General features: G+C 46.4%; 1 protein-coding gene across 1 annotated transcript in view; it reads right to left on the reverse strand.

The window, feature by feature from the left end:
- PAPLN (papilin, proteoglycan like sulfated glycoprotein) overlaps positions 1-27,291 on the reverse strand; it is a 33,214-nt gene extending 5,923 nt beyond the window's left edge. The window contains exons 1-21 of the mRNA XM_086613608.1: positions 27,253-27,291; positions 21,450-21,565; positions 20,059-20,119; positions 19,680-19,782; positions 18,623-18,753; positions 18,154-18,277; positions 16,688-16,768; positions 15,355-15,527; positions 14,632-14,755; positions 13,443-13,569; positions 12,680-12,745; positions 9,953-10,160; positions 8,060-8,236; positions 6,619-6,775; positions 5,901-5,987; positions 5,225-5,374; positions 4,958-5,187; positions 4,125-4,254; positions 2,242-2,893; positions 1,352-1,489; positions 360-484 (exon numbers count right to left, since the gene is read on the reverse strand). Of these exons, the coding sequence (XP_086469734.1) occupies positions 360-484; positions 1,352-1,489; positions 2,242-2,893; positions 4,125-4,254; positions 4,958-5,187; positions 5,225-5,374; positions 5,901-5,987; positions 6,619-6,775; positions 8,060-8,236; positions 9,953-10,160; positions 12,680-12,745; positions 13,443-13,569; positions 14,632-14,755; positions 15,355-15,527; positions 16,688-16,768; positions 18,154-18,277; positions 18,623-18,753; positions 19,680-19,782; positions 20,059-20,119; positions 21,450-21,565; positions 27,253-27,291 (3,199 nt within the window). The remainder of the gene's footprint in view (positions 1-359; positions 485-1,351; positions 1,490-2,241; positions 2,894-4,124; positions 4,255-4,957; positions 5,188-5,224; positions 5,375-5,900; positions 5,988-6,618; positions 6,776-8,059; positions 8,237-9,952; positions 10,161-12,679; positions 12,746-13,442; positions 13,570-14,631; positions 14,756-15,354; positions 15,528-16,687; positions 16,769-18,153; positions 18,278-18,622; positions 18,754-19,679; positions 19,783-20,058; positions 20,120-21,449; positions 21,566-27,252) is intronic.
- Positions 27,292-27,839: the final 548 nt, after the last annotated feature.

Consider the following 27,839-nt stretch of genomic DNA (forward strand, 5'->3'; position numbering starts at 1 on the left):
TCTGACGGCTCTCAGGGGAAAAGACACGCTGGCTGTGCTGGGAACAGGGCAGGTGAGAGTCAAGCTGCAACTCCAGTTATGGGGCAGCACTGCAGGGGAGGAAGTGCTTTAGGGCTGAGGCTTTATCATGAGGCAACTGCTGCCTCCACACTCCCTCTTGGCACCCCTACAGCAGAGGAGACCGACTGCTTTGACTAGCTCTTGGGACACCACTACCATGGAGTGACAGCAACGCTGCTAGCACTGTGTGGCAGCACAGGAAGTTTGCTCCTGCAGCTGCCTTTATTGCTCCTGTGGTCAATAACTGTTAATGAGGAGCCCTGAGCTACCTCTTTGGTCTTAAGCAGAAGATACGTCACCTATGATCTGTAACTGAATCTGTCGGCTCTCTGTCCTCCCGTCAGAAATGAGGCACGTGTAAGTCCCGGCGTCCTCCAGCTTGACGTGGCTGATGACTAAGGAGGTGTCGGACTGGTAGGTGTGCCTGCAACAGGAGTGAGGATTAACTGCCTCTGCCTGGCCACCGACAGCAACGGGCGAGGCAGAGGAGCCCTTCGTGCTGGTGTTACGTAAACCACCACCATGTAGTGCCCTCCTCGTCTTAGAAAAAAACAAAACCCTGTTGACCACAGAGGGGTCACAGGCAGGGGAAATAACTGCGGGCAAAAGGAGGTCAGGAACAGAGAGGACACTGAGATGGGAAAACAGGGAACTGCTTTCAGCCACCCTCTCCAATGAGGGGGCAAAGTGCCCTTCCAGGCAGGAGCCTGAGCCCCAGCAGTCATCTGCAAACAGAAAAGCATAACTGGGCTTTTCTTAACTGTGATTTTTCGTAACACAAAGTGACTGTCTGGCTCCAAACTATTGCTGGAAACAGATTTCTCGTAAAAACAGGCTTTAAAAGTAGTTTTTTAAAAATTTTATCTTAGATGGGAGTGCCAGAAACTGTCAGCCAGAGGAACTCTGAGTTATTTGGCTACAAGCTTCACCCTGGACTACTTAGTCCTGCCCTGAGATGAATCCAACAGAGACAACATTTTTCTGTATCACTATCCACATGTCAGCTTCCAGCAGCTCCTTGTTATTGGGACAGCACCTGTTCTGCCCCGTAACACTAGCTAACGCCTCAATACTGCTGCAGACTATATCTGCTCTGCTGTGCACAGACCAGACCAGCTGGGAAGGTCATGCTCTTAGGTCAATACATGGGCTTGTTGGTTGATTCATCCTTTTTTTTTTTTTTTTTTAAATGGATGTTAACAGTAAGATTACAAAGAAAGTGGGCAAGCATATTTGGCCCTCTGCCCAGTAAGGAGCCCATCTGCTCTACAATGAAAGGAACTGAGCTCACCTGTCAGAGGAGACCGGTTGGCCATCCTTCATCCACTCCACTCTGGAGAAAGGGGACATCCCTGTCTTGCAGACCAGCTGGATGTTTTGTCCCACAGCTGCTGTCACAAGAGAGGGCTTGGCTTCCTCCAGGATGGCTCTGAAAGAGGAAGCGATTCCATTGGCACCTCTGCCGCCCTCCTCTCCTCTGGGTCCTCTTGCCTGGATGAGTGACAACCACAGGGCAAAGCAGGACTGGCTGCCCATTCAACTCTGTGCAGATGCACCACGCAACATGTGGGGAGCCCTCTCCTACATGGCAAAGGCTGCTCTGGTCAGACTGAATGCTACAGTCTCCAGGAAGAGACAGAGTCCTACAGCCCCCCTCTTCTGAAGGAACTAGGTTCAGCTCAGCAGACAGACACAGATCCAGTGCAGACACATTTAGATCTAGCTCTACAGTCTTGATTTTCAGGAGGACACTGTCTGGATCCTGACCTAAACTTCACATCTTGAAAGTCTTCCCTAGAACAACCCACTGCTGCTTCATGCAGTCCTGAGATAAGGCTCTAAAGTCAAAGAGCTAAATTTGTCGGTCAGAACAAGAAAAACACCTATGGATTCTCATTTACAGCGTAAGAATGCCTCCCAGACAAAGACTGCAGTCTTTCCACACACCATACTTACAGTGCTGTCAGAGAGCAGGGAGAGGGCAAGGAAAGAGTCAGCAGATAACTCCAGGGCCTGAATAACTTGATTTACCCAAAGGGCCACACTTACAGACAATCCATTGCATGGTATTCCCAGTTAGCTGGTCCCAGCTGGGGCAACAATTTCACTCCAGAGGAAGCTACACTGATGCTTCACAATGAGCTGGCAGAGCAGGGGGCAGGGGGGGAGATGGGAAATCACCTGTGCAGAGCCCGCACTGGGAACAAGTCTGCAGACGCCTGATGCCCAAATCCCTCCATTGTGGAATCATCTCCTCCAAATGCCTTATGCCACTGTTTGCCTTCACGAGCCAGCACCTGCTGACTACTGCTGCTCTGCCTCTCCGAAGGCCCCGGCACTGCTGTTTCCCGCAAGTGCAGCTGGCTCAGGCTGTCTGATCTGCCTTGCTGGGTGCCCCAGCGCTGGCTCTCCACCACACCAGTCCTTGGAAAAGACTCTGGCAGCACCTCACTTCTCCAGCTGTCCTGTCTGTGGCTGTCTTGCGTGGAGTGTGAAGCCCCGTAGGCTCTTCCTCCTTGGCTATAACTTGCAGACTCTCTTGGAGGTGGCTGCTGCTGACCCCGAGGATCCTCTGTACGAGCACGGGAGCCAGTGTGCTGGCGTTGCAGGGCTCCTGTGCCAGAAGAGGGCTGGTGCTCCAGAGGACTCACCCCCACAGAGTTGTGGCACACTCTCATGCACTCTTCCTCTGAGGAAAAGCTGTTTTTATTGCCGTGACAGCCGCCATACCAAAACCGGTTGCACTTGCCAACGACAGTCACAAAGTACCAGCGAGTGGTCCAGTTTGCGCAGGGGCCGTGGGCACTGGGCAGCAGGCATCTGACAGGGTACGCTACCAAGAGAGCAGAACAGAGGGAGATGTGAGTGTTGTGAACCACAAAGGTCTGGGTGCTTCAAGCCACTTACCTAGATGATCTGATGGGTCTTGTGGGTAGAGGGCAGGCAGGAAAGTAGGACATCTGAGTTTTGCACCCAGCTCTGCTTTGAAACTGGGCAGCTGCTCACAAGTTTCTTTCTGCCTCAGTTTTGCCACTAGTGGAAGGAGAGTCAACCTCAGAGGCATTTCTGAATCTAGATACTAGATGGATGCTTTACGGCCCTTCTCAGGGAATTGTGCTGCTGCGAGGTTGGCTCTGGGGCTTCCTCTTCTGCAAGGGGCACGTGGCTGCCATTCGCCCATTTCCAGCCCACAAAGCAAGTGGATTAGACACAGTTGTGAAGCCGCATGCATTACAGAATGCCCCTCCATACGTTGATATCAAGAGGAGCACAGCCCAATGTGTCTACAAACCGATCCCTGTGCTTGGAGTCACAAGTACCACAGCCACTCACTGGCAAACACTGGATGCAGGGCTCAAGCTGTGATTGAGCAGACAGGATCCAGAGAGCCTTCTCTTTCCCCAGGGCAGCCCCACAGGGCTGGACACCAAGCAACCTCTGCGCTGCGGCAAAAGGGCAGGGCAATGCAGCGGCAATGTGCCTGCAGAGGATACATCTGCGAAATAAAGGCGCAGAGATGCTTTTGCCCAGCAGCTCCAGCACCCTCATAGCACAGCAGGCACCGCATTGAACTCTGCTGGACAAAAACATCCATGCAGCCCTGAGCAACACCTTCATCCTTAGCTGTAGGCTCTCATTCCATCCCTGTCCATGGGCTGTCTGAAGGCTGAGCACAGTCCCGATTCCTCAGAGAAGCTCTATTTCTAAACCCAGGTAACTAGTTTGGAGTGCTTCAGGCTGCATCAGAGTGGCTTCTCAGGGGCAAACAGCTCCCCAGAAGTCCTACAGACTAACAGAGATCACGCAAATAAACTTCTGTCTAACTATCAGCAGAGGACAACGAGAATTTCTGCAGTAGTTGACGGAACTGAACCATCTGGCTGCTTTTCTACACTCCTTCCAAGATTCCCCTGACCCAGCCACCAAGCAGAATTTATTTTCAAAGGGATAATTTAGTACATTTTACAGAGAGCAGAGCCTCTACATAGCAAGCCTACATATGCTACCGGATTCTGTAGGACTCTTCCTACGTTTCTAAACCAAGAAGCCAAAGCATCACTTACGGTAGTTGGGCCTATTGAGACATCCTTCTCCTTGAGGACCTGAAGCTGAAGCGACATTGTCAAAACAGCAGCCGTACATGGAACTGCGGCACTCGCCTGAGGGATGCTGCTGGGACAAGGCTTGGCTTGCCTTAAATACAGGAATTGAAAGCAAAAAGTTATCGTGCATACACAAGGACAGCAGCACATGCAAGGCACCATGTCCAAGCTGTCGGATGCAGAAGGCCAGCTATTAGAGAAACCGCACGTTGTTTTTTTGCCTTCTAGAGGCTTTCATGCTGGGAAGGAGTGGGAAACTTGGCTGTCAGCCATGGAGCCAGAGCTGTGCTTTCCTGGAAGACAGACCCAACCAGATCAGCAGCAGGCCAGTTTTTTTCAGCTGACCCCACCAAGCATCCTCAGCTACGAGAGGAATTACGTCCCTGATTATTTTGCCCTCAATTAATCTGCAGAGTTGACAAACAAAGGCAACTAATAGTGGCTGTGTTTTTCCCATTTTTTTCTCCTAGAAGTTGAATGGCAAGTTTCTGACCAACAGAAATTTGATTACTCAGGACTTTTCAATCAGTTCTATACATGATGGTCTTCTACTTCTCGGACATCTCCCAACAACCCACTCTGTCCCCTGCTTACAGAGGATCACAGGTGGATGCCCCAGCCTGAACAGGAGCAAAGTGGGCCAAAGGGCTTGGTGCTATGCCTGGAGTATTGGTTCTCCAGCATTACTGGCAGGGACGAAGCACAACAAAAACCCACAAGGTGAATCACCGGGGTCAGATCTGAATCTTCATTATCTGATGGACTCCTAAAACATGAAGAGTTTTTGTACTTACTGTTGGAGTGGCTGCAGTGGGCTGATTTCCACTTGCTTGAACATCACGGTAGTGTTGTGGGCATCCCATGTTGTTTGGACCCTGGGCAACTGATACTCCATCAGGACAGCATCCGTACCTACAGGCAGAAGGGCTGTAGCAATACCTGCCCTGCCGGCTCTTTACCGGCTCAACAGGCACAGGCTGTTTCAGTAAGCCCCCAGGAAAGGCAATGCCTTCCTGGCTCAGGCCTATCTACTTCCAGTTACCTGTTTTGGTGACAGGTGCTGAGCTGATGGGAACCCGATGAGCGTGACTGGGATTCCCAGCGAACAGGCAACAGGTTGATGCCATGGTCCTTGGTGGATGGGGTGTGGCGATTCCCGGAGTTACTGTGGATCGTGGAGCTCCCAGGGAGCACCCTTTCATCACCAGAATCTGGGGAGAGAACTCCTTAAAGCATGCAGGTGAGCATCAAAATCTGGTCAGCTTTCCTCATCTCTGCTCTCTTTTATCTGCCCCAGGCTACAGGGCAGGCTTTTCTGCATCAGGTTTCACCTGAATGTGTGTCTCCTGGCTTACCCTTCTGGATTTGGTTGTCCTGAGGTTCTTTGCTCACTGCCCTGACCATTCTTTCTGCTGCCCCATGAGAAACCACCGGCAACATTACTGTGGTTCCCCCACATCATCCTTTCTCCTTCCTGTGATCTGCTTTGGACAGCAATTCTCTCAGCCAGCACTTTAATCATGCTGCCAGAACCTGGGATCCATATACTGTAGAGTCTTCTCCATGGACAAATTCAAATACTGCTCACTATTGGTGTGAAAGAATCTACGTTTTGTCCCTGGCTCCATGAATTTCTAGAAGCCCGTGAAACAAATGACAGAAATGAAGAAATGGAGGAACCTTCCCCCCTGCCACACTCTATTTCAAGTCCACCAAACTAACAAAATTCTTCCAAACCTGTGGCAGGGCTGTTTGGGTTGTAACGTGTCAGCAAGGACTGGCGAGTGACATCATATCCCATAGTGTCCTGCATACTGGGGACCTCTGCAAAGAGAGACATACACAAAATGGGTGCATTTAGTTCAGCCCTATGATCTAATAATTGCAAATACATCCAGGAGTCAACAGGAGACTGCAGTTGATGAAAATGTTTCTCTTCTCCTGGAACAGCTGCTGAGCAGCAATTGGATTCAATTGGATTGTCAGGGCAGTGACCTGTGATGGGCAGACAGACAAAAGTCAGCATTTCAGCTCTGGCATGAAGACTAGACACAGCCAGCAAGCACAGTCTTCTGAGCAGTCGTGCTTCCTTTATAGCTGGTCCACAGAGGGATGAGAGTTGGCTGTAGTTTAGCTACTGAGCCTGCCCGTGTTGCCATCCTTCTCAACTGGGTGTCCTGGGATCAGTCTGCAGCACACACTGGGACAGAGCTGTCACAGAATACCGAACTCAAAGTGGACACATACCAATGTTGTTCCCAAGCCTGTTATATATGTTTCAAACAGCACAGGTACTGGGACTCTGAAGATGCCGTGGTTACGTCCATGAAACAAACACACAGGATGGAGACAGGCAGGCAAGAAGCTGAGAACATAAGCTGGTGCAGAGCTGGGAATTTCTACTCCTAAGCAAAAGCATCTTAGGAAAAGCTAGGTCTGCGGCAATACCACTCACGCTGCGGCAGGTAGCAGGGCTGCATGTTGCAGCTGCCCAGGGTGGCTGGTTTCTGCGGCTGGATGGCTTTGCACATCTCAGGACTGTAGAATTTGGAGTCGCCGTCAGCGCAGATGACTTGGCGTGTCCGGATACCTGAATTGCAGCTCTTCGAACACTTGGGCACAGAGAGAAGGCGAGTGAGCAGGCAGCAGAGGGCAAACGCAGAAACCCCACAGGCCAGAAGTGTGGAACAGCTGCGTGATTAGGTGCAGGCTGAGCACAGCTTCCTCCACCAAGACAAAGCAAACTGTTTCAGCTGGATTCATCCGAGCAATTAGAAAACCATACTTCCAACCATTTTACCAAATGTTGCACCCAGCCCTGAAGCATGAGGCTCTGAGCCGTGCTCAGCCTGTAACATCCAGATGAGCTGCTGTTACCAGCAGTGGTGTGGCAGGGAGCCGGAGTGAATTGTTTCAGCCTGGCCTGAAGGCATCTCAGTACTGTGGAGACCCACCAGTATGCATTCAAGAACAACAGTTTACAACGGGAAAGCAAACTGATGGCTTTTTTGTAAGCAGCTAACTGGAGTTCCTTGCACTGTGAGCTGTGAATGAAGAGGGAGCAACAAGCAGCAGCTCAGGGGAGGGGAGAGGATGAGGTATCTGTGAAACCCACCTGCCCATGGCAAGCTCTACAAACACTGGGGGAGTGTTCCTTTCTCTTATTCAGATGCAGGTATAAGCCCTTCTGATATCAGAAAGCCCGAGGACAGGAAAGATCAGATTAAGGTATGCAGCTTCTTTAGCTGTTGTTAAAACTTGGCCCACATTTCATGAAGAACCAGATGGAACATGTTTTAACTCAGAACAAGCTGGTCTGGCTATCACAGAAGGGAAAAAGTGTCTGTGGAAGTCACCTGATGCACTGGATCTACGCCTATCTCCTCCCCTCGGCACCTTTCCCAGGTTGAAAGCTGTCCGGCTCCCTCCGCAAAGACAAGACTAATCCAGTCAAAGCACAGTTTATCTGAACAATTAAAAAAATTTACTTTAAACCATATCACCAAACGCAATGACCAGTCCTGAAGCCTGGAGCTCTAAGCCATCCTCAGCCAGAGAGCTGTTCTGCTATTCACAGCGATGCAGTGAAGAATTGGAAATAAGCAGCAAGAGTGGATCTTTTCAGTTTATTGGCTGCATTTTGGCACTGTCACTGAAACTATAATCCCCCCCTCAGAAGGATTTATTTTTGCAGCAGCTGCATACAAAGCAGGCAGCAGATTAACTGGAGCATTACTAGTGCCAGTTACAACACGACTGTGAGCCAAGGGACCGGTAATGAAGCAGTACACGCTCCCAGCCTCAGCCAACGTGCAGACTGCATGGATCAAAGCTCGTTTGCGAGGAACACGGCAACATAGTCGGTTATTTCCAAACCACGCAAGCGCGATGCTCACCAGGCCCCAGTCTCCAACGTGCCAGCCAATTTCCTGGATGCAGTTCTCCTTGAGGCAGGGCTGGGTTGCCAATGGCTTTGGCTCCGTTAGGCAAGCGAAGTCCTGAGCCCGAGAGCCCTGCTGTGCTCTGCAGGTGACGGTCCGGGTCTGGACCCCTTCCCCACAGCTGGCTGAGCACTGTGGAAAGGGGTCCAACAATTAGAAGAAAGCACCTGGTTTCCACTTGCATTCCCAGGCTATGCTCCCTAACATTAGGGGGCAGAACACCATTTTGAGATTATCTAAAACAACCAACAGTCATTAAAATAATCTTCTGGGATGGGAGTTAGCTGAGTAGTTGTTTATACTGTAGAAGAGACAATAAGGCATGGAAGAGAAGGTCTGGAGCTCACTGGATGATTTTGGCCTAGTCTATAATTTCTCTCCATCTCTACCAAAGACGACGTGGAGAATGATTTTGGAAAAATATCAATACTGTTGAATACAGTGAGAACAATACATGGCAGGAGATACCTGGAATCTCATGTTATTTACTCCTGATTAAAATCGGCTCAAGGTAAAGAACTCAAGCGAAGATAAAAAGATGAGGTTCTTGTGTTGCTCATGTCTTCCGCCTGAAGCCCTTGTGCTCCATTTTTACAGTGTGGAGCTGTGACACAACTTCTATACTAGTAACTAGCTTGTGACATTTTCAACACCCTCTTAAATTCACAGTGGTGTTTCCTGGAAACCAGGCTACTTCTCCACGTATTACCAAGGTCCGTTACAGAGAGTATTATCTTGGGGACAGTCTGAATTACTTCAGATGAGCTTTGCAGTTGAGTTTCAGCCACTCATTTACTAGAGTGACCTTTTATCTCAGAGTACACGAAATACAGTTGCTTTTGAGAACCCCGGAATGAATCACTTGAGAGTCAGTTTGAAAGAACATGATGCCTTCCCCAAACAGTACTCTGCAACGCTGAAGTCATCTCAGTATTCACGTCTCACAATAGAATAAAAAACCCTCAAAAATACAAAAAAAAAAAGGACTTTACGGTCTAGGTTACCATGCCTCAAAGTTGCATTTTATACTGCTGCACCACTCAAAGTACCCCCACAAGATCATAAGTCAAATGTTGCAAGCATGCGTGTACTTGTTTTGGAAGAGGAAAATTCACTCATGCTTTAGGGACTGAGTAGACACTACTTTCTAAGTCTTTGGAATGCAAGATGCCTGGCTAGCAGCAGATAGTTTGAATGGTTTCCTCTCCTGGAGATATAAACGTACACAGGCATCAAAAATGCACCATGGAGCTGTGCTGGGAGAAGCCCTGCGCTGACACACAGCAAACAGCTGATCACCAGCGTTTCGGTAATACTTGCTTACCAACTGTTGCCATTGTAGTACTGCTGCCAGGGCCAGTAATGCTGAGGCAACAACGTGTGCGGAAATAAACAGCACAAGCAGGAGCCATGAGCTCCTGTTTCACAGAGGAGAGAACATTACTGCACATCATTAGCTGATGGACAGCAGCTCTCATGCTCGCCCTTCACCAGGTCTGACTTAAACTCAGCTAGGGCCAGGTCTGGTGGATCTGATAAAAATACAGGAGCAGGGGAAGGACTGGCAGACCAGAGAAGAAAGAACATGCAATGAGAGAAGTAAAGATGCTGGGGCATGCCCGGTTTTGAGGAACAGGGATGTGTTTAGAGGAGGGCATAGCTGCTACCTAGCTGGACAACTTGTTTAGAGGACTGCAGAAACAAGTCCTATACCCTCTGCACGCCACCTATCCAGGGACCCACACCTTTTACAGTTCTGGAAAAGGAGCCTGGCTCTTTATCCCCAAGCTTGGCAGATCCTCCTTCAGTAGGTGCCAAGAGACAGTCACCTCCTACACACAAACTCACCTCTGACCAGGGACCTGTGCTCCAGGTTGCGCACTGTCTCACATTGCAGGGCTGAGTGCTGCGAGGCTGCTGGGCGAAGGCCATGCACTCAGCATTATCCACCACCCCTTGCGAGCTCTGACCATCGAATGCCACGCAGTAAACAGAGCGAGTCTGGGTGCCCCCACCACAGGTAGCTGAGCAGGGTCCCCACTCCCCCGTTTTCCACCTGCAGGTCACAAAATCAAGCAAATAAACGTAAGCCCAGCTAAACCAACCAGAGGCACAGGGGAGGTCAGTGCCACATCCCTGTTGAAATCAGACAGGGAAAAAAGTGTCTTTGCAGAACAAAGTCAGAGGCAAGTTCCCATTTGACCAAGCGCTGATCAGCTTAATGGCAATGCAGAGCATTGTCCCACTCCAGAGACAAATCCTCAACTATAAAACACCTGTCTCTCTGGGAGTACAGATCTCTCCCAGAGGGGGAAGATTTCTCTCCATGACTTTTGGTCTCCCAATATCTGCAAAAATGTCATGCCTGGAATGGAACATCAAAGAAAAAAGAAAGAAAAAAAGACAAAGAAAACAATCCAGATCAGCTAAAACAAAAGCAACCCACACCAGCCTTACCACCCACTACACTATGGCCACTATCAGAAACAGTAAAACCAAGCCAAGACCTCACTCTGCCTGCAAACTGTGCCAGGGATTCTCAGAAGCGCTTGTGAACTTTCTGCTGACAGCCAGTAGAAAGCTGGTTTATTCCTCCCATCAGCCAAATTCTCTAACAGCAGCACACATTAAAAAAAACAGCCCCAAAAAACTTTAAACAGCTTTTGTCCTATGTTTGGTTTCTGTGTTTGTCCTGTGTTTTTTTGGAGTGGAGCATCTCCCTTATGAGGAAAGGCTGAAGGAGCTGGGTCTCTTTAGCTTGGAGAAGAGGAGACTGAGGGGGGACCTCATTAATGTTTATAAATATGTAAAGGGTGACTGTCATGAGGATGGAGCCAGGCTCTTCTCAGTGGCATCCAATGACAGGACAAGGGGAAATGGATATAAGCTGGAACACAGGAGGTTCCGCTTAAACATGAGGAAGAACTTCTTCCCAGTAAGGGTAACAGAACACTGGAACAGGCTGCCCAGAGAGGTTGTGGAGTCTCCTTCTCTGGAGATGTTCAAAACCCTCCTGGACGCGTTCTTGTGTGATCTGATCTAGGTGGTCCTGCTCAGGCTGGGGGATTGGACTAGATGATCCTTTGAGGTCCCTTCCAATCCCTAACATTCTGTGATTCTGTGTGGTTGCTGAAGCTGTCACAGAAATGATGCACCCTTGCTAACAGAAGGGGGAATGTCCACAAAACAATCTGACTATTTGGATATTAAAATCTCTACCCCTGCCCACTCCTGTGTCTCAGAACTACCCAGGTAGCTGGGAGCACAGCTTACACGGCCTGGCTTCAGGGAAAACATGATGTTTCATTCCTCCAGCGTGCTGTGCAGTCAAAAGGTACTAGTGGTGGAAGGGGAGCATCATGGTGATCTGCTTGTCAGCTGCTACCTCCCCTTGCAGTCAGGTAAGCCCCAGCCAGGGAGTGAAGGCAGTTCATTTTTTCTCCCCTAGCCTTCCCGCTGCTTCTCTAGTCTGCCCTCACCACCCCTAAACTGAGTTTCAGGCAGTCAATTCACATTCACACCCTACTGGAAACTCCGCAGCAAACTCAGACATGTCCATCTCCTTAAAATACCCTTCTTTATTGCTAAAGATGCAAATGGCAGCCCAAAACTGAATGGCCTTTGCTATAAAACAAGATGTTCCCTTTGGAAAGGGAACAACCACAGCAAGCAGAAGCCACTTAGAGTGGTGTGGTTGCAGGGTTCAAAACAAATTCTTTGATCAAGATTTTTCAGAAGCTCCAATGGGGATAAATCTCCCCTCCCAAGCTGTATTCTGCCTCCTGTAAAGCAAATGTACAGTTTTAGAAAGTCTATATCAACTGGATGGGCTCACCTACAGTTTCCCTCAATTGCGAAGACATCTTCTCTGACACTTGTTTTATTTCCATTGTAAGATAAGGTCAACCATAAGGCTGGGACACTCCTCAGAGGGCAAAGAATTGCAAGTCTTAAGCTATTACCAGCTTGCTGAGGGACAACTATCTTGCTTTTGACGTTTTTTACTTCTCATAACTCAGTGTACATTATAGGTGTTGTGTCTGTCACGTCCTTGTACTCCTCACAGTTTTTAAGCACTTTTCTGCCTGCTATAGGGCCCATGCCAAAGAAAGAACAGCTTTTAAGAAACTCTGAGGCTTTCGCTATGGTACACTGGCATCCTGGTCAATGTTTCAATCTCCCAATCCATCATGCTCTCTTTTCCTTTCTGTTCTTTTATTTGTCTTGATTAATCAAACAAAAATCTTCCAGAACATCCCTTTACCTCTTTGCCCTGATTCCAGAGAAGAAACAACAGCTATCAAGATATGCAGTCAAAAGCTATGAAGAAACTGTCCCCCTCTCAGTCCTGTAAGAATTAAGTTACCAGGTGCACACACAACCACCTAAGCAAAGCTGCCAACCAGCACCCTCCACCATAATTTTCATTGGCAAGAATCAAAAGCAAAGCACCACCCACTGCTACCACCAGTTCCAAAGAGGAAAGACCCCACAGACTTCAGTAGGCAACTAGGTGGAGAGCAGAAGAGAGCAGCTGCCATCCTGTGCTTTCTGCAACCTCCTTCTCCCTGTTACCTCTTCATCTGAGAGCTCCGGGCCCCACTGTGACTCCAGGCTTGCGGCGGGTAGCTGTAAGAAGTCCTTTATATATGGAACAAAGGATTTAGAGAATGGAAAACAAGTAGCTACAGGCAATCATGTATTCAGAAACTCCCTCAGGTTTCTAGGTGTGCTCTTGCTCACAACAGCACCCTCATGGGCCTCCACTGCACCCGTCAGATACACAGGTACACAGTTAAGGTTACAGCTCTGGATGCCCACGTAAGAGCCAAGTGAAGCCAACTGTAAGGCTATGCCAGTAAGGGAAAAGGTGAACATAGCTGGTTAAAGGGATTTGAAAATGCTGCAGAATTAAAAGATTCCAGGATTCATCTCTTTCTAAGAGCAAGGACACTGGGAATGCAGAAATGACATAACATGACGCCAGCTCTGACCTCCTCTGTTTTTGCAGGCTCCAGTGGAAGAGAATAAAAACCAGAGAATCTGCTTCTTATTTCCTACATGGGCTAGAAGATTGTCTTCCACAATCATTCTGTGGAAAGTAAATTTAATTGGTCTATAAAATGAACATAGGATATATTAAGCCGTTTCCTTATGCACACAGAAACGCTCATCACAGTGTTACCATCACCATCCTTTGTCTTAGGCTTTCTCTAAGAAGTGAAACACCATGTCATCCATGCTGGATGACAGGAGAAGTAAGAGGGTCATTCTTTTTCTTGATTCCAAAAGCACCTCAGGAAGAAGTCAGAGTCCAGAAGAAGAAAGGAAATCTTACCGTTTTGTCTGGGGACAAGTCTGACGGCCACATGTCCGGTTATTGTCTGGTTGTGGTTTATTCCTGCACATATAGTCCGGATAAATTTCATTGTCTATGGTACAAAACACCAAACGGGATTGGAAACCTAAAGGAGAAGCAACAGAGTATCCTGATCAACACAAGCCACCCAGGACTAGGTTTGCAATGCACTGGTGTTGGCAAGACAAGTTTCTAAACTGATGTAGAATCCACACCTGTCCCAGCCAACCTGGAAAAGAGTCAGGTGCAGTTCTTAATTTGTCACCATACATTACAAATGATGCAGTACATCATTACTCCTCCACAGTAGAGGAGTCCACTGGAAGGGTGAGAGAGAGAATAGGTCTGTGTAGCTGAGGGGTGTTTTCCTCTTATGGTTTGAGAGTCACAAGGGAAGCACCATATCCATATGTTGTTCATCAAGGAACCCTGCATGATGTGTGCAGTATACAGCAGCAAAGTTGAAGGCCTCCTGTTAGACTCAGAAGGTCGGTCTTGTGAAGACTGGATATGGGAGAAAAACTTGCAACTCTTCATGCTTCCTACAGGAAGAGCGCCCAGACAAAGACAATATCAGCACCTACAACCACAATATGGCAAAAACTACCAAATTGGCCACATCACATCAGCACAGAAGACCAGAAGAGGCTGATAGGAACTCTATATACTAGTTGGCTGGACAGTATTTTTGTTTGATTGAGTTTTTTTGTTTGTTTGTTTGTTTTTTAGCTTAAAATCCATAACTTTGCTCATAGAAGAATCTGTAAAGTGAACATGATGTGATACCCCAGGACATCTGACAGTCACCCTGGAGGGAGAGAATCTTGCAGGCTATGGTAGAGGAGAATGATGTGATTCAGTTATATAGGCCAGGTCAGTTTGGAGACAACCTCTCAAGTGGTTGAAAAGGTCTGAAAGGACATAAAGAACTAAGAAAAACAAAACGAAGTCTATCTATGAAGAGTCTTAAAAGATCCTACTAATGAGTCTGAGGACTAGGGCATGGAAAACAAGACAGGACAAGGCATGGGGCACAGTCCTGTTGTGACTCCATGTGCGACCCTCCCTTGGCAAAACCTTAGCTGCCCCCTGTGGATAGCTGTGCTGTCTTCAAGGTGTGGATACAAACCCCACACCAGCCGCCAGACACTAGGTCCTGTCCCCTTACCTCCTCCACATTCGGAGCTGCACTCGCTCCAGGAACCATAGCTCCAGCTGTAGCCCGAGGCCTGTCCTTGCACAGGCAGGTAGTACTCATACTGTATCCCTGGGTTTGGCTCCTGGCTGATGAGCTGCAAAAGCACAGGAGAAAGTCAGGGAAATAACAGCAGCACTTTTCTTTCCCCTTCACAGCATTTTCCCACTATGTGTGAGAGTTTGAGCTGACCTACACCCCTCGCGTTCAAGGAGCACTTATCCTCTACGCTGTGTTTTCTCCTTGTCTTCTATGCCACTCGAGAGAGCATTATTTTCCAGAGAAGGGTGCATTCATCCCTCTCAGCATCAGAAGATCCAGCTGCTCCTGTGACAGTACGTACCCTTTCTTGGGCCACAGCACACTATAACAAGCAGTGCCCCAGACCCTGTTCCTGCCCCAACACCATTTGGTGATGTCTCTCCCCTCCCTTAAAGCTAGAGCCCATGGGAATAGGCAGGAAGCCAACATCGAGCCTCGCCCTACTGCTTTCTGGGCAACAGAACCAGAGCAGAAAATAGTGCTATTTCTGTGAGAAGACTGCCTTGGTCTAGGCTTGGGGGCCTACAGCCCTGTAAGGTTCCTCAAGTCTTTCCCATGTAGTCCCCAGCAATGTACTCCCACTGCACAAAGCAGGAGCCACTATGCAAAGCAAAGGAACAAGAGTATCAGAGGTGGGCAGATAAAGCTACTTACCTCAATGACAAGAGGTTCTGTGGTGGGACCCCGGGCATGGAGCAGCTCTGGAGCCAGATCACCTTCCGAGCCACGGTCATAGTGCATAACCGTGCTAGCTACCTGCAGCGCTCGGCTGAAGTCAATTGTCCAATGCCCATTCAGATAATACTCCCCTCGCACATTCTTGACAGCTGGACAAACCCACATGCCAGAGAAGAAAAAGAAGTAAATTAACGTACCCATAACCTGACACTTGGCTCCCAATACCACAAGACACAGCCTGCTCTGGACTTTTGGCAATCTACAGAGCTCTCAGCTCTGCTATTTGGCCTCCAGCTCCTTTACATCAGTACTGTGTGGTGACCATCTAATACAGTGGCATTTACCAACACAGCAAAAATTCACACATTGAAAGATGACCGTAAGAACTTTACAGGGATGCTCCTTTTCCACTCAACACTGTGTTGCAGGTGTTGCAAATAAAGGTGACCATCATTCTCCAACAATGCTGTCCCCCTGTAAGGCTCTCTTGCCAGAAGCTGCTCCACATTCAGACAATGGTTCTTGCCAGCTTTGTTGCAGACCAAGCACTTTTCAATGCACAGCCAAATGTCTCCAGCATATTCCAGCCCTGTCTGTGCGTTCCCCACTGTTAGTCACTGAGGCACAGCCTATGCCAGCCTTTGTCCCGCTTGCCATTAAGATGCGGGATTCACACCCCACTGCCCCTACACCACTATCCTGTTCATCAGACATTCTATTCAGAAAACAAAGACTTTGGTACTGCATCCAGTTTTCTACAAAGGAAAACATGACCAGACTGATTTGTCCAAAGCATTGAGTGATGGAAGAGTCAGAAAACAGAAGAGTATCTCCTTTCACCACTGGAATTTCCTCAGCCCTTCCCAGAAAGCTAGGTGAGGACATTTCTCCCTCCTTTTTGCCCTCTGCAACATGACCAAAGTTTGAGGTTTTACAGAGAAATACCCAAAAGATATCTATGGAGAAAAGAAGCCTATCCCAGGACTCACAGCCAAATTTTGCTATATCAACTAGACTCTTTGAAAGTTCCAGACAAGATGTCTGAATGTGGTTTGGGTATTTTTGTTCTCCACTCAACAGCAACATCACCACAGGAGGGAAAATGAGGTAAACCTGAAGCCTAGAGTTGAGCATCACTAACACTTCAAGGATACTCAATATTTAGATCCTGATTTTCAGAGGGTTTTTCAATCTGCCATATCCAGCCCTCAAAGTAAATGTTTAAAGCCCAGAATACATGAAAACCAAATTTTAAAGCAATGGCTGGAATTCAAACACACTGAAACACAGGTTCTGACATCAGTCTTACCCAGGAAGTTCCTGCTGGGCATAACCTCCTTAATTTGGATGCTTGTTGCTCCCACGGGGATGATGAAGATTTGGTTGTAACCTGAAATAAAAAGAAAATGGATTATTCAATGTCTATCTGTGGATGCCACACAGTCACTCTTCTGTGCCAAAGGTGCTAATGGTTTCATTGGTGCCTGAACAACTGGATGAGCTTTACGATGGTGGCTTGAAGCATTTCAGCTGTCACTTTATCTGCATTCTGAATAGCTTCACTCTACACTATTCACAGGTCAGTCTATGTGTAAAAATTTCCAGTTATGCCTCAGAAAAGTAAGCACAGGGGTCAGTGCAAAGTCCATTTCTCAGATTTTAAAATCTTTGGAATTTCAGTAAGCATCATATTGCAGCTCAACACAGAGAGATTTTACCACAAGTGTAGTTGTTATCTAGAAATTTTTTCAAAATTGGCCAAATGGAGAAGATGCAGATCCATTTTAACCGCGTCCTGGGCTGCATCAAGAGGAGCGTGGCCAGTAGGTCGAGAGAGGTGATTCTTCCCCTCTACTCTGCCCTCGTGAGACCTCACCTGGAGTACTGCGTCCAGTTCTGGAGCCCCCAACATAAGAAGGACATGGACCAGTTGGAGAGGGTCCAGAGGAGGGCCACGAAGATGATAAGAGGGCTGGAGCACCTTTCCTATGAGGACAGGCTGAAAGAGTTGGGGCTGTTCAGCCTGGAGAAGAGGAGGCTCCGGGGTGACCTTATAGCGGTCTTCCAGTACCTCAAGGGGGCCTACAGGAAAGATGGGGAGAGGCTGTTCAGGAGGGCCTGTTGTGATAGGACAAGGGGTAATGGTTTTAAAATAGAGGGAGGTAGATTCAGATTGGATATTAGGAAAAAATTTTTTACCATGAGAGTTGTAGAACACTGGAACAGGTTGCCCAGAGAGGTGGTGGATGCTCCATCCCTGGAGACGTTCAAGGCCAGGTTGGACGAGGCCCTGAGCAACCTGATCTAGTTGGAGATATCCCTGTTCCTTGCAGGGGGGTTGGACTAGATGACCTTTGAAGGTCCCTTCCAGCCCTAACCATTCTATGATTCTATGATTCTATGATTTTGAGCCTTGCGGTAATCCTGGTGGGGCTATCAAGACACTGCACAGTGGGACAGCCTTCTGAAGGAAGTATATAGCTATGTTCCTATGGCACATTTATAGCGCCAGCTGGAGACTGAGCAGGGAAAGACACCAGCAGTATGGCAAGTACTTCAGTATGTACAGAGACTAAGGAAGTGATTTCGAAGATAAGGGCATCAACACATTTTCTGATGCTAAAGAGCCACAAGCCATGCAAACATTTCAAGTGAACATCCAAGCCTGTCTACAACGATCATGTGTACAGGTGTCCTCACCAGCCCTTGTAGCAGCTTGACTAGAGGTTTAACTCTCTCCTTCTCCCCTGTCCAAACTACCTAGATCATCTGTACCTTTGGGGAGGTTGGGAACATCAAAAGTGCCCTTCACACCATAGCAGGTGCTGCCATCTCCTCCACACTGCAGGCATTTGTCCTCCTTCTTGGCAGATTCCAGCATGTTATCACAGCCAACAGCCTGTCAGAGCACAGGAGCATTGATATGAATAACCCATGTTGACAGAGGAAAGAAATTAAAAATGGTCAAATGCTGGACTGATCTAATGAGAAAGCCTGAACGTAGGGAGTCTGAGAAGTCAGGATAAGATATGGAAGGAGCTGTCAGAGAAAGTAGAGTGTTGGCATCTTCTGTTTTGCATTCAGAGACAGATAGATAAATGCTGTCCACATGCTCCTCAGCACCTTGGAAATGGAATGATTCTCCTTTTCTGATGCTATTACGAAAGGCCAAGTAGAAAAAAGGGAAGCAACAGAAAGACTGACAGACCCAATGGTAAATGAAGGAAGCAACAAGATGACTAACCTGACAAACTCCCTCTACACAGATGTCCCGCTTGCCAGGTTCACAGGTAGTCCCATCTACCACTGCTTCCTTGTGCCTGTAGTAGAAGTTTTCTCCCTTGGGAATGCAGTTTAACTCACACTTTTTAGGTGCTGGTAGGAGAGAAAAAATAAACATTATATAGTATGGCTAATAGCTTGATAATGCATCAAGAGGCTGGTTTTAGATCACAGGAGTAGAAACAGAGAGATAGACTGATATTAAGTGGCAGATACGGAACAAATTTCTGGATCACAAACTGCTGGGGGCTGGAAAAATACGCTAGCAAAGCCTCACTGTCTGCAACCATTTCCTCAGACACCTTGGCTGGCCAATGGTGGAGGGCGGACATCGGGCCAGATGGATCCTTGGTTATTCCTTAGTAGGACTGTCCTTATGCTCCCTCGGAGTACAAGGCTTTCCAGAATGAGAAGTAGTGCTGGTACAGAACACAAGGGAGCTGTTATCTTAACAGCCGACAAACGAAACTTTAAAGCCATCTTGATATCCCTCATAATTTGTTAAATAACTGTGAATGATAACATATTAAAGCTCAGAGCAAGGACCTCTGGTTCCTACACCTGCCTTCTGGGCTAGTTCCTCAAGAAAGCATGAGCCAACTGAAAGACATGTCATATTTTCTGAAGCACTCAATTATATGCATTTGTTTCTCCTGTGCCCTGCTAATATTCTTTTGCCAATATTGAAAAATACAGCAGAGCTTCTGCTTCTCTAATACTTTAGGACCTAGCTGCAACCAGTTCCAGCTTTCTCGAACGATGTTTCTCAATGAATGGCTGTTACAGGTGACAACTATGTGTTGCTGCAATGGGAGCTGTCTCTTGGCACATGCATCCAGTGTCTTCACGAGAGCAATGCTTTGCTGCTGGCAAAAAGATTTTTCCATGCTGCCCCCTGCCCCCCTACTCCAACTAAGGAAGTACCCCATGAGGATACTACAGTCAGAAACATCACGGTCACTTCAAAACATACTGTTGATAGTTAGGGATGAAGTGCAACCCTATGTGTTTATCATTACCTCCATAATACGGAAGCCACTTGTATTTCTTTCCTTGGAATTCTGTCCCATCAAACTCTGCACATTGCTCTGCCCGGAAATCCCGGGAGCCTTCTGGGCAGCTCTGTTCAGAGGAGAAAATGTTTGTATTGGGCCATTATAAAAAGAAGGAAAATGAAATATACAAAGAAAAGTAGTTTTTTATTTTTATTGTTAAAGCAGAGGCATAAATTCAATATGCTTTTGAAGGGGTACTGTTGATGAGCGGCATTTGCCAGTGATGCCAGAGAAAGAGAAACTAATAATGACATGTAACTTCTGAACAAGAACGATGTTTGTCTGGGGAAAAAGAGCAACAGGCAGCAAAACCAAAAAACAGAGCACAAACAGAGCACTGTACCTGAATGTTGCATGACCGATAGCTTCGAGTTGGTCCAACACAACTGGAAGCACCTTCTGTCCTGAAAGACAGAAAATCAACATGAAGCTCTCTGAAGAATACATATGCAAAAAATCATCTAATGGCAGACATTACAAATCACCTTCACATCGAGCATATCAACCTCACACAGTTTCCTGAAACAGCAAAAGAAGTAAAACGCGTTTCTTCACACCAAAGCAAGCTGGCATCTTCTAGGCCATTTTCTGCTATAGTTTGCGTTCTGGAATGAATGAGACACACACCATGAACGATTGCAGTGCAGCTCTTCAGGGTCACGTTTCAACTAATTCATGGCAGCAGAGCTTTCAGTGCTTTGTCCACCAGCAAACAGTTGAGGTGTCCATACCACAACCAGAAACATGTTATGAGCAGCTGGAGGGTAGTGGCCAATTCAGAGTAGGTACATACATCATCTATCATGCTGTTTATGTGCACACTAGGCCCATTAGCAGGAAGATCTAAACATGCCTGTGGAGAATGTGCACCACTCTCATTCTGGTCAAATTACTCCAGCTGAGAATTATGGAGAGTAACAGTTATGGAGGAAATTGATCTGAAAAGCCAACCAAGGTCTCACATCTCAGCATTCCTAAAATGGAGAGACAGGCCTCCAGGGATTCCGGCAGGTGTATTCCATAACAGGCAGTCTTCAAAAGAGAACTTTCTTTATTCTGGGTGGGAAGAAGAAATGCTCCATAACTCTGGACTCTTCTATTAAAAAATCTCCTCTCCTTTCTCTAAACATAAAGAGACTGTTTTTTTTTCAAGATATTATTGAGTCTGGCTTTTTTTGTTTTTCTTTGTTTTCATCCACAATAGGATCTTTGAGGTCTGTTATTCCCAGGCTCAGTCCCGGTCATTGTCCTCACTGCATCTAACCCAGCTGCAAATGAGATGGCACAGCATTACCACTGCTTCAGCCAACTCCACTCTTCCATTTCTTCTGGGGCAATTTACCTTCCTGGGAATCATAAGCCTGAGAAAACCTTGGCACAGTCATTGGCTTTCAGGAGAGAAACTTACTGCTCTGAACTGTTCTCCCTCTCCCCCAGGGCTTGCCACGCCAGACCTGATCGAACAGCTGCTGCCATAACAATCACCTCAGATCTCACAGAGAAACCACTGTGTTCTCACGAAGAGCCAAAGCAAGAATGTCTTTAAAGAGAGCACTATTCAAAATAGCAGTGACGAGACTGAACCTGAGGATCATCTCAAAGTGGACACAGGTGACTTATTCCCCTGGAATCAAACACTAGGTCGTTTTTGTCCTAGATGTATATTGGAACATAAGTGCAGGAGCTCAGTAACAGAAAAACGTTTAAAGAAAGAAAAAGGCGGTTAGCTCTCACCTTTGGGAATAGCAGCGCCGTTGCCGAAAGCTGACTCCTCCGCCACAGCTCCAACTGCACCTACCCCATTCACCCCAGTTCCCCCAGACATCAATCTGCCGTTTCATCCGTTGGCCCTGTAAATGAAAACCGCCACAGATACATCAAACAGACATGGCAACACAGGAAAAAATAATGAAAATGCAGCAGAGCTCCTATATGTTCTCTTGCAAAAGAGACAGGCTTGCTGGGCTGTATTCCTAGTATGAAAAGTAGCAGAGAATAACACATCAGAAATGGAAAGCCTCTAATATCTAGGAGTATTAGCTTCCTGAAGCCATATAGCACATCCAGCTTTATGATCTCCCTCAAACCGTTACTGTTTGTCTATTCATAGAATCTCAGCACTTTTGAATAACCATCTGCAAGAGGATAACATCTCCCTCTCTGCAAGGCAGCAAAGGCAAATCATTACTTCAGAGACTATGAGCACTGTCACTCCACGTCAGATCAGTAGTCACTTAATCCCAATTCCTGGCTCCAAGCCAGATACTTAAAGAAAAATAAAGGAAGCACTAAGGAAACTCCCAGAACACACTTTTTACTGTAACAAAATTCCATACATGGACTTTTTTTTCCCCCCTACCCAACTGTGTCCAATGACGAGGTCAAGATCTGGGCCATTGTTAGCTACAGTCTTAATTTGTGTTTAGAAAGTCTGAATGGATACTGACACTAAAGAAATAAGCATGATAATATAGACAAGAAATTACAAGTGCAACAGAACCAGCTAAAACACATTGTCTTAGAAGCACATGAAATATCACATTTTCAGGAAAAAAAGGCCTACTGCAGCTGATGGCATCTACATGCAGCAGGACATGGGGGTTTAGTGGGAAGAACAGCAATACCCCAAGAAAAAAGAATGATTGCAAGATGCAACAGGATTAATTCCACTCGGGAAAAGAGGGTAAATGCAGGGTTACACAGTGAGTGAGGCTGTAAATACAGGGTTTGCAGTGCAACTGCACCTGTAGGACAGTTTATGTATATATTATACAACCAAGAAGGTAACGTGTACCATTTGGGCACTTAAACATTTGGGGTAGTGAAGAGTGGACAGGCAGAGACATGAAAGGTAAAAAACTATTGAGATATAGTCTAATTCCCTTCTACACACAGTACCCCAACAAATCTACATAACCCCTGGGTCTGGGTCCCAGTCCATCCTGTAGTTTCACACAGCCCCTTTTGACTCAAACACAGAACCCCATGTTCCCATCCTCTATCCCTGCTCATGCTCTGTTTTCACTCATTCCTGTTGTCCCTCCTGCATCTTCATGCAAGTTAACTACTGATGATCATCACCCAGCTCGTAAGCACCATTGTAAGGGTTTTCTGCTGGAGTGGAGGAACATCCTAGAAATAGAGAATTTCACCATAGCAGGGATATTAACCCTACCCAGCAAGCACTTTCCATCCACCCAGGTCACTTTCCAAGGCCTACAGAGAAGACACAAGCTCCTTGCTTTAAGCACGTGATTTTCCCTTCAGTTAATTGATAACTGCTTTTGCATAAGACAACCAGGTTTCTGCTAGGAATAGGAGCTAGTCTAATAAATTATCCAGCAAATCCAACTCAGGCAAGATGCATGGGTTAATCTTCCCTTGTAATTTAAATGGAGTTTTTTTGTGATTTTCTACACATACTCCCTACTTGACCATATGTCCCTGAGTTAATCTTGTTTCTCTTTCACCCTCTTTTAAGGAATAATTCTCTACTGTTGGCAGAAACAGTCTGAGATATTAGCCGATCATATTTATGCACTTACTACCAAATTACCCCCAACTATCTGGCTTCAGAGTCAGCCTAAATTCTTCTTGCCTATTACCTATATTGCTCTAATGTGAAACACTTTCTTCCTAGCCCGTGCTATTTGATTTCCTTCACATAAGTTTTGTGCAATTCTAATACCTCTGCAAGCAAAATCCTTCAGGACAAGTTTTCTGGTTCAGATTGACTCTGTTTGCCTTCACCCTGCTCACTCAATGGCACTACCCAAGTTACAGCCACTTCTGCATACCTTCTCTCTGCCAAGTCAACGTCTCCCTGACCCCTTGCCAAACCCTTCTCCCATTCTTCCGTTCCAGATATTGAGCTCAGTGTTTGTCTTTTGCATTCTCATTTGCCTTTCTGAGAGTAATCCCATCAATAGAGTTTTAGCTTTCAGCAAGGCATCTTATTTTCCCAAGTTTTTCTTTCAGACATCTAATTCCTCTGCCTGTAATCCCGCCTCCCTTACTCTCAAAAGAATGAAACATGCTACCACTCTTTCTCTGCAGTCTTATTCCTCTATATCAACTGACTGATTTAGGAGCAGTATTAGCTCACCCTGGAAACAAGGGACCTTTCAGTCAGCATAAGCGAGAAAACATGGAGATAAAAATCCAAAGGAAGAGCATTTGAAAGTCAGATTACTGGAAGGCAATTAAGATAGAAAGTCCTTCCCTGACACACACACACCAACCTGATAAATATTCTAATATCCCTCCTATAGAAGAAGCATTCTTTATTCTTTCTATAGAAAGCAAAATCCACAGGGACTCTTTGTTGTAAGGTTTATGCATCCACAGAGTGCAGGAACAATCATTTTCTCAGTACCACTCCATTTATGCACACCCCAAAAGGAGCATCAGCCGGAAGAATCCTCCCAAAGCTGTACAGTGTTAGAGAAACATTTTCATAGGGACCAAACTCCAACGTTCAGAAATCTGTGCACAGTCCTCATTACTTCATAACTGCATGCATGTGTATGCAGGCAAATATAAAGCTACATATTTATCACAAATAAGAAATCTATTATCACGTGATCTGATAACAAGATGTTTTTAGATGCTATCAGCTAGTTTCTGTTCCAAATGCCTCTTTCTGCTCTCTTCAGGCTCTGGAATACTTTCATCTCTTGTCAGCCAAGATGACAAAATCCCAGTCCCTCCTCCTGGACCCCAGAACTAAAAATCTACACGCTTCAGCACCGTTACCAATTCACTTGCCTCCATTCCTCCTTGCTTCAGCCTAGCACACATATAGGAACGGGGTTCCTTTATCTACAATAGGTATGTATTTTACTGTTTCAGGAAAAGCCAGAGAAAGCATACAACCATCTTGCTTGACTTCTAAAAACTCGGGAACGGACAGTCAGTTAATGCTCAACTGCTCTACCTAGTTTTATTGCCTGTTAAGGCAAAAGAAGTGCATACCTTCCAGGGATGTTGATGATGCAAGTGACCCTGGCACCACATGCTCTCAGTACTCCTTGGTAAACAGGCTGCTGTGGTATAAAAGTTTAGAAGGCCAGCAATTTCATTTTTATGAACACTGCATTGCTTTCATCAATTCTTAGATAGATGCATTGCTGATGTAGTTGTAGCATCTGCTATTATCAGGCCAACTGTATCTGATATAGCCAGCAAGCAAAAAAGCTACACCTCTGAGTCACTATAGCTCCAGACTTTGCCTTTAAAGACAATTCCAGTATGCCTGAGATACAAGTAAAAGAATTCTGGAAAAGGGCCCTAGGTAGCATAATATATACCATGTAATATTTATTTTTATATATGAACCATACACTGCAAGAAGAGTTATGAATAGGACTTGACTCAAGGACAGAAAACTTGGGAAGTATGTAGGAACACTTTAAAAAGAGTCCTTGAAAGACTTCTCAGTCAGTTTGATGAGATGGATAGGAAACTATGCATGGGAAGAGGACTGTGCTTCCCAGACAGATGCATTGCAGACATGCAGTGATCCACAAAGTTCATATAACCAAAAGTAGACTAGCAATTCAGCGTAATTTCCCAGTGCCTCGTTGCGACTCAAATACTAGCAAGCTAGCAAAGCAAACATCAATTTACTATTCAGTCCAAAGTGGGCAGTGAAGGTCTGCAGTTACAGGTCCAAACAACCTAAATCCCAGACAAGTTCTTACCCCTAGTGTTCTTGGGCACCTTTGAGGGCCTAGAGATAGTCAACCTGAAGTATTCTGTGATTCTTTGTGCTGCCCTTCCAGACTGACAAGCAGCAACAAAACATTATGTTACCCCACTTCAACAGCCACTGCGCAAAGCCCATGGTTACCGATACCTACGCTATGCCTCAAAGGTTTTGGACAACACTAGTGCTTGCTTTTAGCTCAGCAGGTCCCATAGCTTTGGTCCATTGAGCTGCAATTGAAGTATCTTTTTGGACACCAAAAAGTTTTTACTGGGATTTCTTGAGCTGCATCACACAGTTACTAGAGTTCATTCACATCTGATATAAATCTGGGTGCCAACACTGAGGACATGGTGGGAAATCCTTGACATTGGAAGTTGATTACAAAGCCCTGTACAATTGTTACCCACTGAAAATAGCTATTGCTCTCAATGCTGAGTAATGCGAGGTTGATTCCCCAGGCGTTACTGTTATTTTATGCAGCATTTCTGTGGCTTAAAACTACAGTAGAAATCAGACTCTCTTTAACCTTTCTTAGTATTTCTCAAATAACGCTACATCCTTTTACCTGATAAATATCTACTTTCTGGGGTTTACAGTTTCTAAAATAATGTTAATGTTTATTTTGGCACATCCCTCAACTATAGCCCTATTGATGAAACACGTACAAAAGGAGGGTGAAAACCAAACACTTCACAAAAGAAGTTATCACAACAGTCATTTATTCCATGATGGTTTCATTGCCAAAATCTTGGCAAGTAAGTAGTCTCCAGTGAAAAATGCAGCTTTGCTAAGTTTGAATTATAATTGCTTAGAGAAAAGTTAATTCCTTAGAGAAAAGTTAATAAGAGAGGGGGGGGGGGAAAGAAAATTGTCAAGGTGCACCAAGGGCTGGCTTCTCCCTGTGGGATGGGGGCAGGGCTGGAGGCTCTCCCGGGATGGCAGGGCAAGCCAGGGAGCAGGGCAGGCTGGTAGACTGCCCCAGCCCTGGGAATCGGGCACCTCCAGCCAAAGCCAGGCCAGGACATGGGACCACAAGTGGGCTTGGCTTGTTGGAGCCCATGGCTGGACAGGGCAGGGCTGGGGAAGCTGGAGACCAGTCCTGCTGCAGCATCACTGGGGCAGGGACTGACAGGCCCAGGTGGCTGCAATGGGGTCCTGAGCTGTGGACAGGGTGGGGTGAGGCCAGTCAGGGCCCTGACAAAAACAACCCACGTGGAGTGTATTTAGACCATGTGCTTTTCAGGACGTGAACCATTTCCTTCTCCTTTCAGTTCCAGAAGACCTACCCAGTGATGATCACCTATAATATTTCTGTATAGCTAAGCCCTGCAAGACACATGGTATTCAACACTCATACTTCATTGAAAGGAAGCTGAAAACATTCAGTCTCTCTTACACACTTATGATGTAGATAGATGCTACTATTCCAATAGATGATTTTTCAAGATAAATCCAGCTGCAACTGGCTATGCTATTAGCCAAAAATGCAACAAAAAATAAGTCAATGAATCAGATTCACATCAGGAAAGCATTATTTATAATTCTGTCTTGACCATTGATCTTGGCTCAGACACAGCAGGCTTGCAAAGAGCTTTGAAGGTGAAGAATGCCAAGTACCATTTTTTATGAATAATGAATAAGCAAAGAATTGCATCTGAGCAAAACTAGAAAAACAAGAATGAAAGTGAACAAGATGGTGACAGCAGGAAGTGAAACACAAAATGGTACAGAAGAAGAGAATATCTTATTAAGACAAACTGCTGCATAAAGAGGAGAGAAAAACCCAAGGCTTCATTAGTTTTAATAGCTTATGGTTTTTACACTCACCATGTATCTCCTTTCATTCTCCTTTACCACCCTAGCCATGGCTTGTTAGCATATCCCCTCTAACAAATCCACTAATCCATCAGTTCCCCCACGTCTTCATCTCCTCAAAACACCTCAGGTTCTCCCTACATCATTCAACCCACCCCTCATTGTTCCCAACTCTTTCATATGTTCCCTGCATTCGCCTCCCCAACACTCCTCACTCTGCTATCTCTTTATAGGCTGTGCTACCATATACCTGGATCCTTGCATCTGGGTAAGAACAACCCCATGTACCAGCACAAGTTGGGGACTGAACTGTTGGGGAGCAGCACAGAGGAAAGAGACCTGGGGATCCTGGTGGACAGCAGGATGATCATGAGCCAGCAATGTGCCCTTGTGGCCAAGAAGGCCAATGGCATCCTGGGGTGTATTAGAAGGGGTGTGGTTAGTAGATCGAGAGAGGTTCTCCTCCCCCTCTACTCTGCCCTGGTGAGGCCACATCTGGAACATAGTGTGCAGTTCTGGGCCCCTCAGTTCAAGAAGGACAAGGAACTGCTTGAGAGAGTCCAACACAGGGCCACAATGATGATTAAGGGTGTGGAGCA

Source organism: Tauraco erythrolophus, chromosome 6 (assembly GCF_009769465.1).
Source record: "Tauraco erythrolophus isolate bTauEry1 chromosome 6, bTauEry1.pri, whole genome shotgun sequence".
Taxonomy (NCBI): domain Eukaryota; kingdom Metazoa; phylum Chordata; class Aves; order Musophagiformes; family Musophagidae; genus Tauraco; species Tauraco erythrolophus.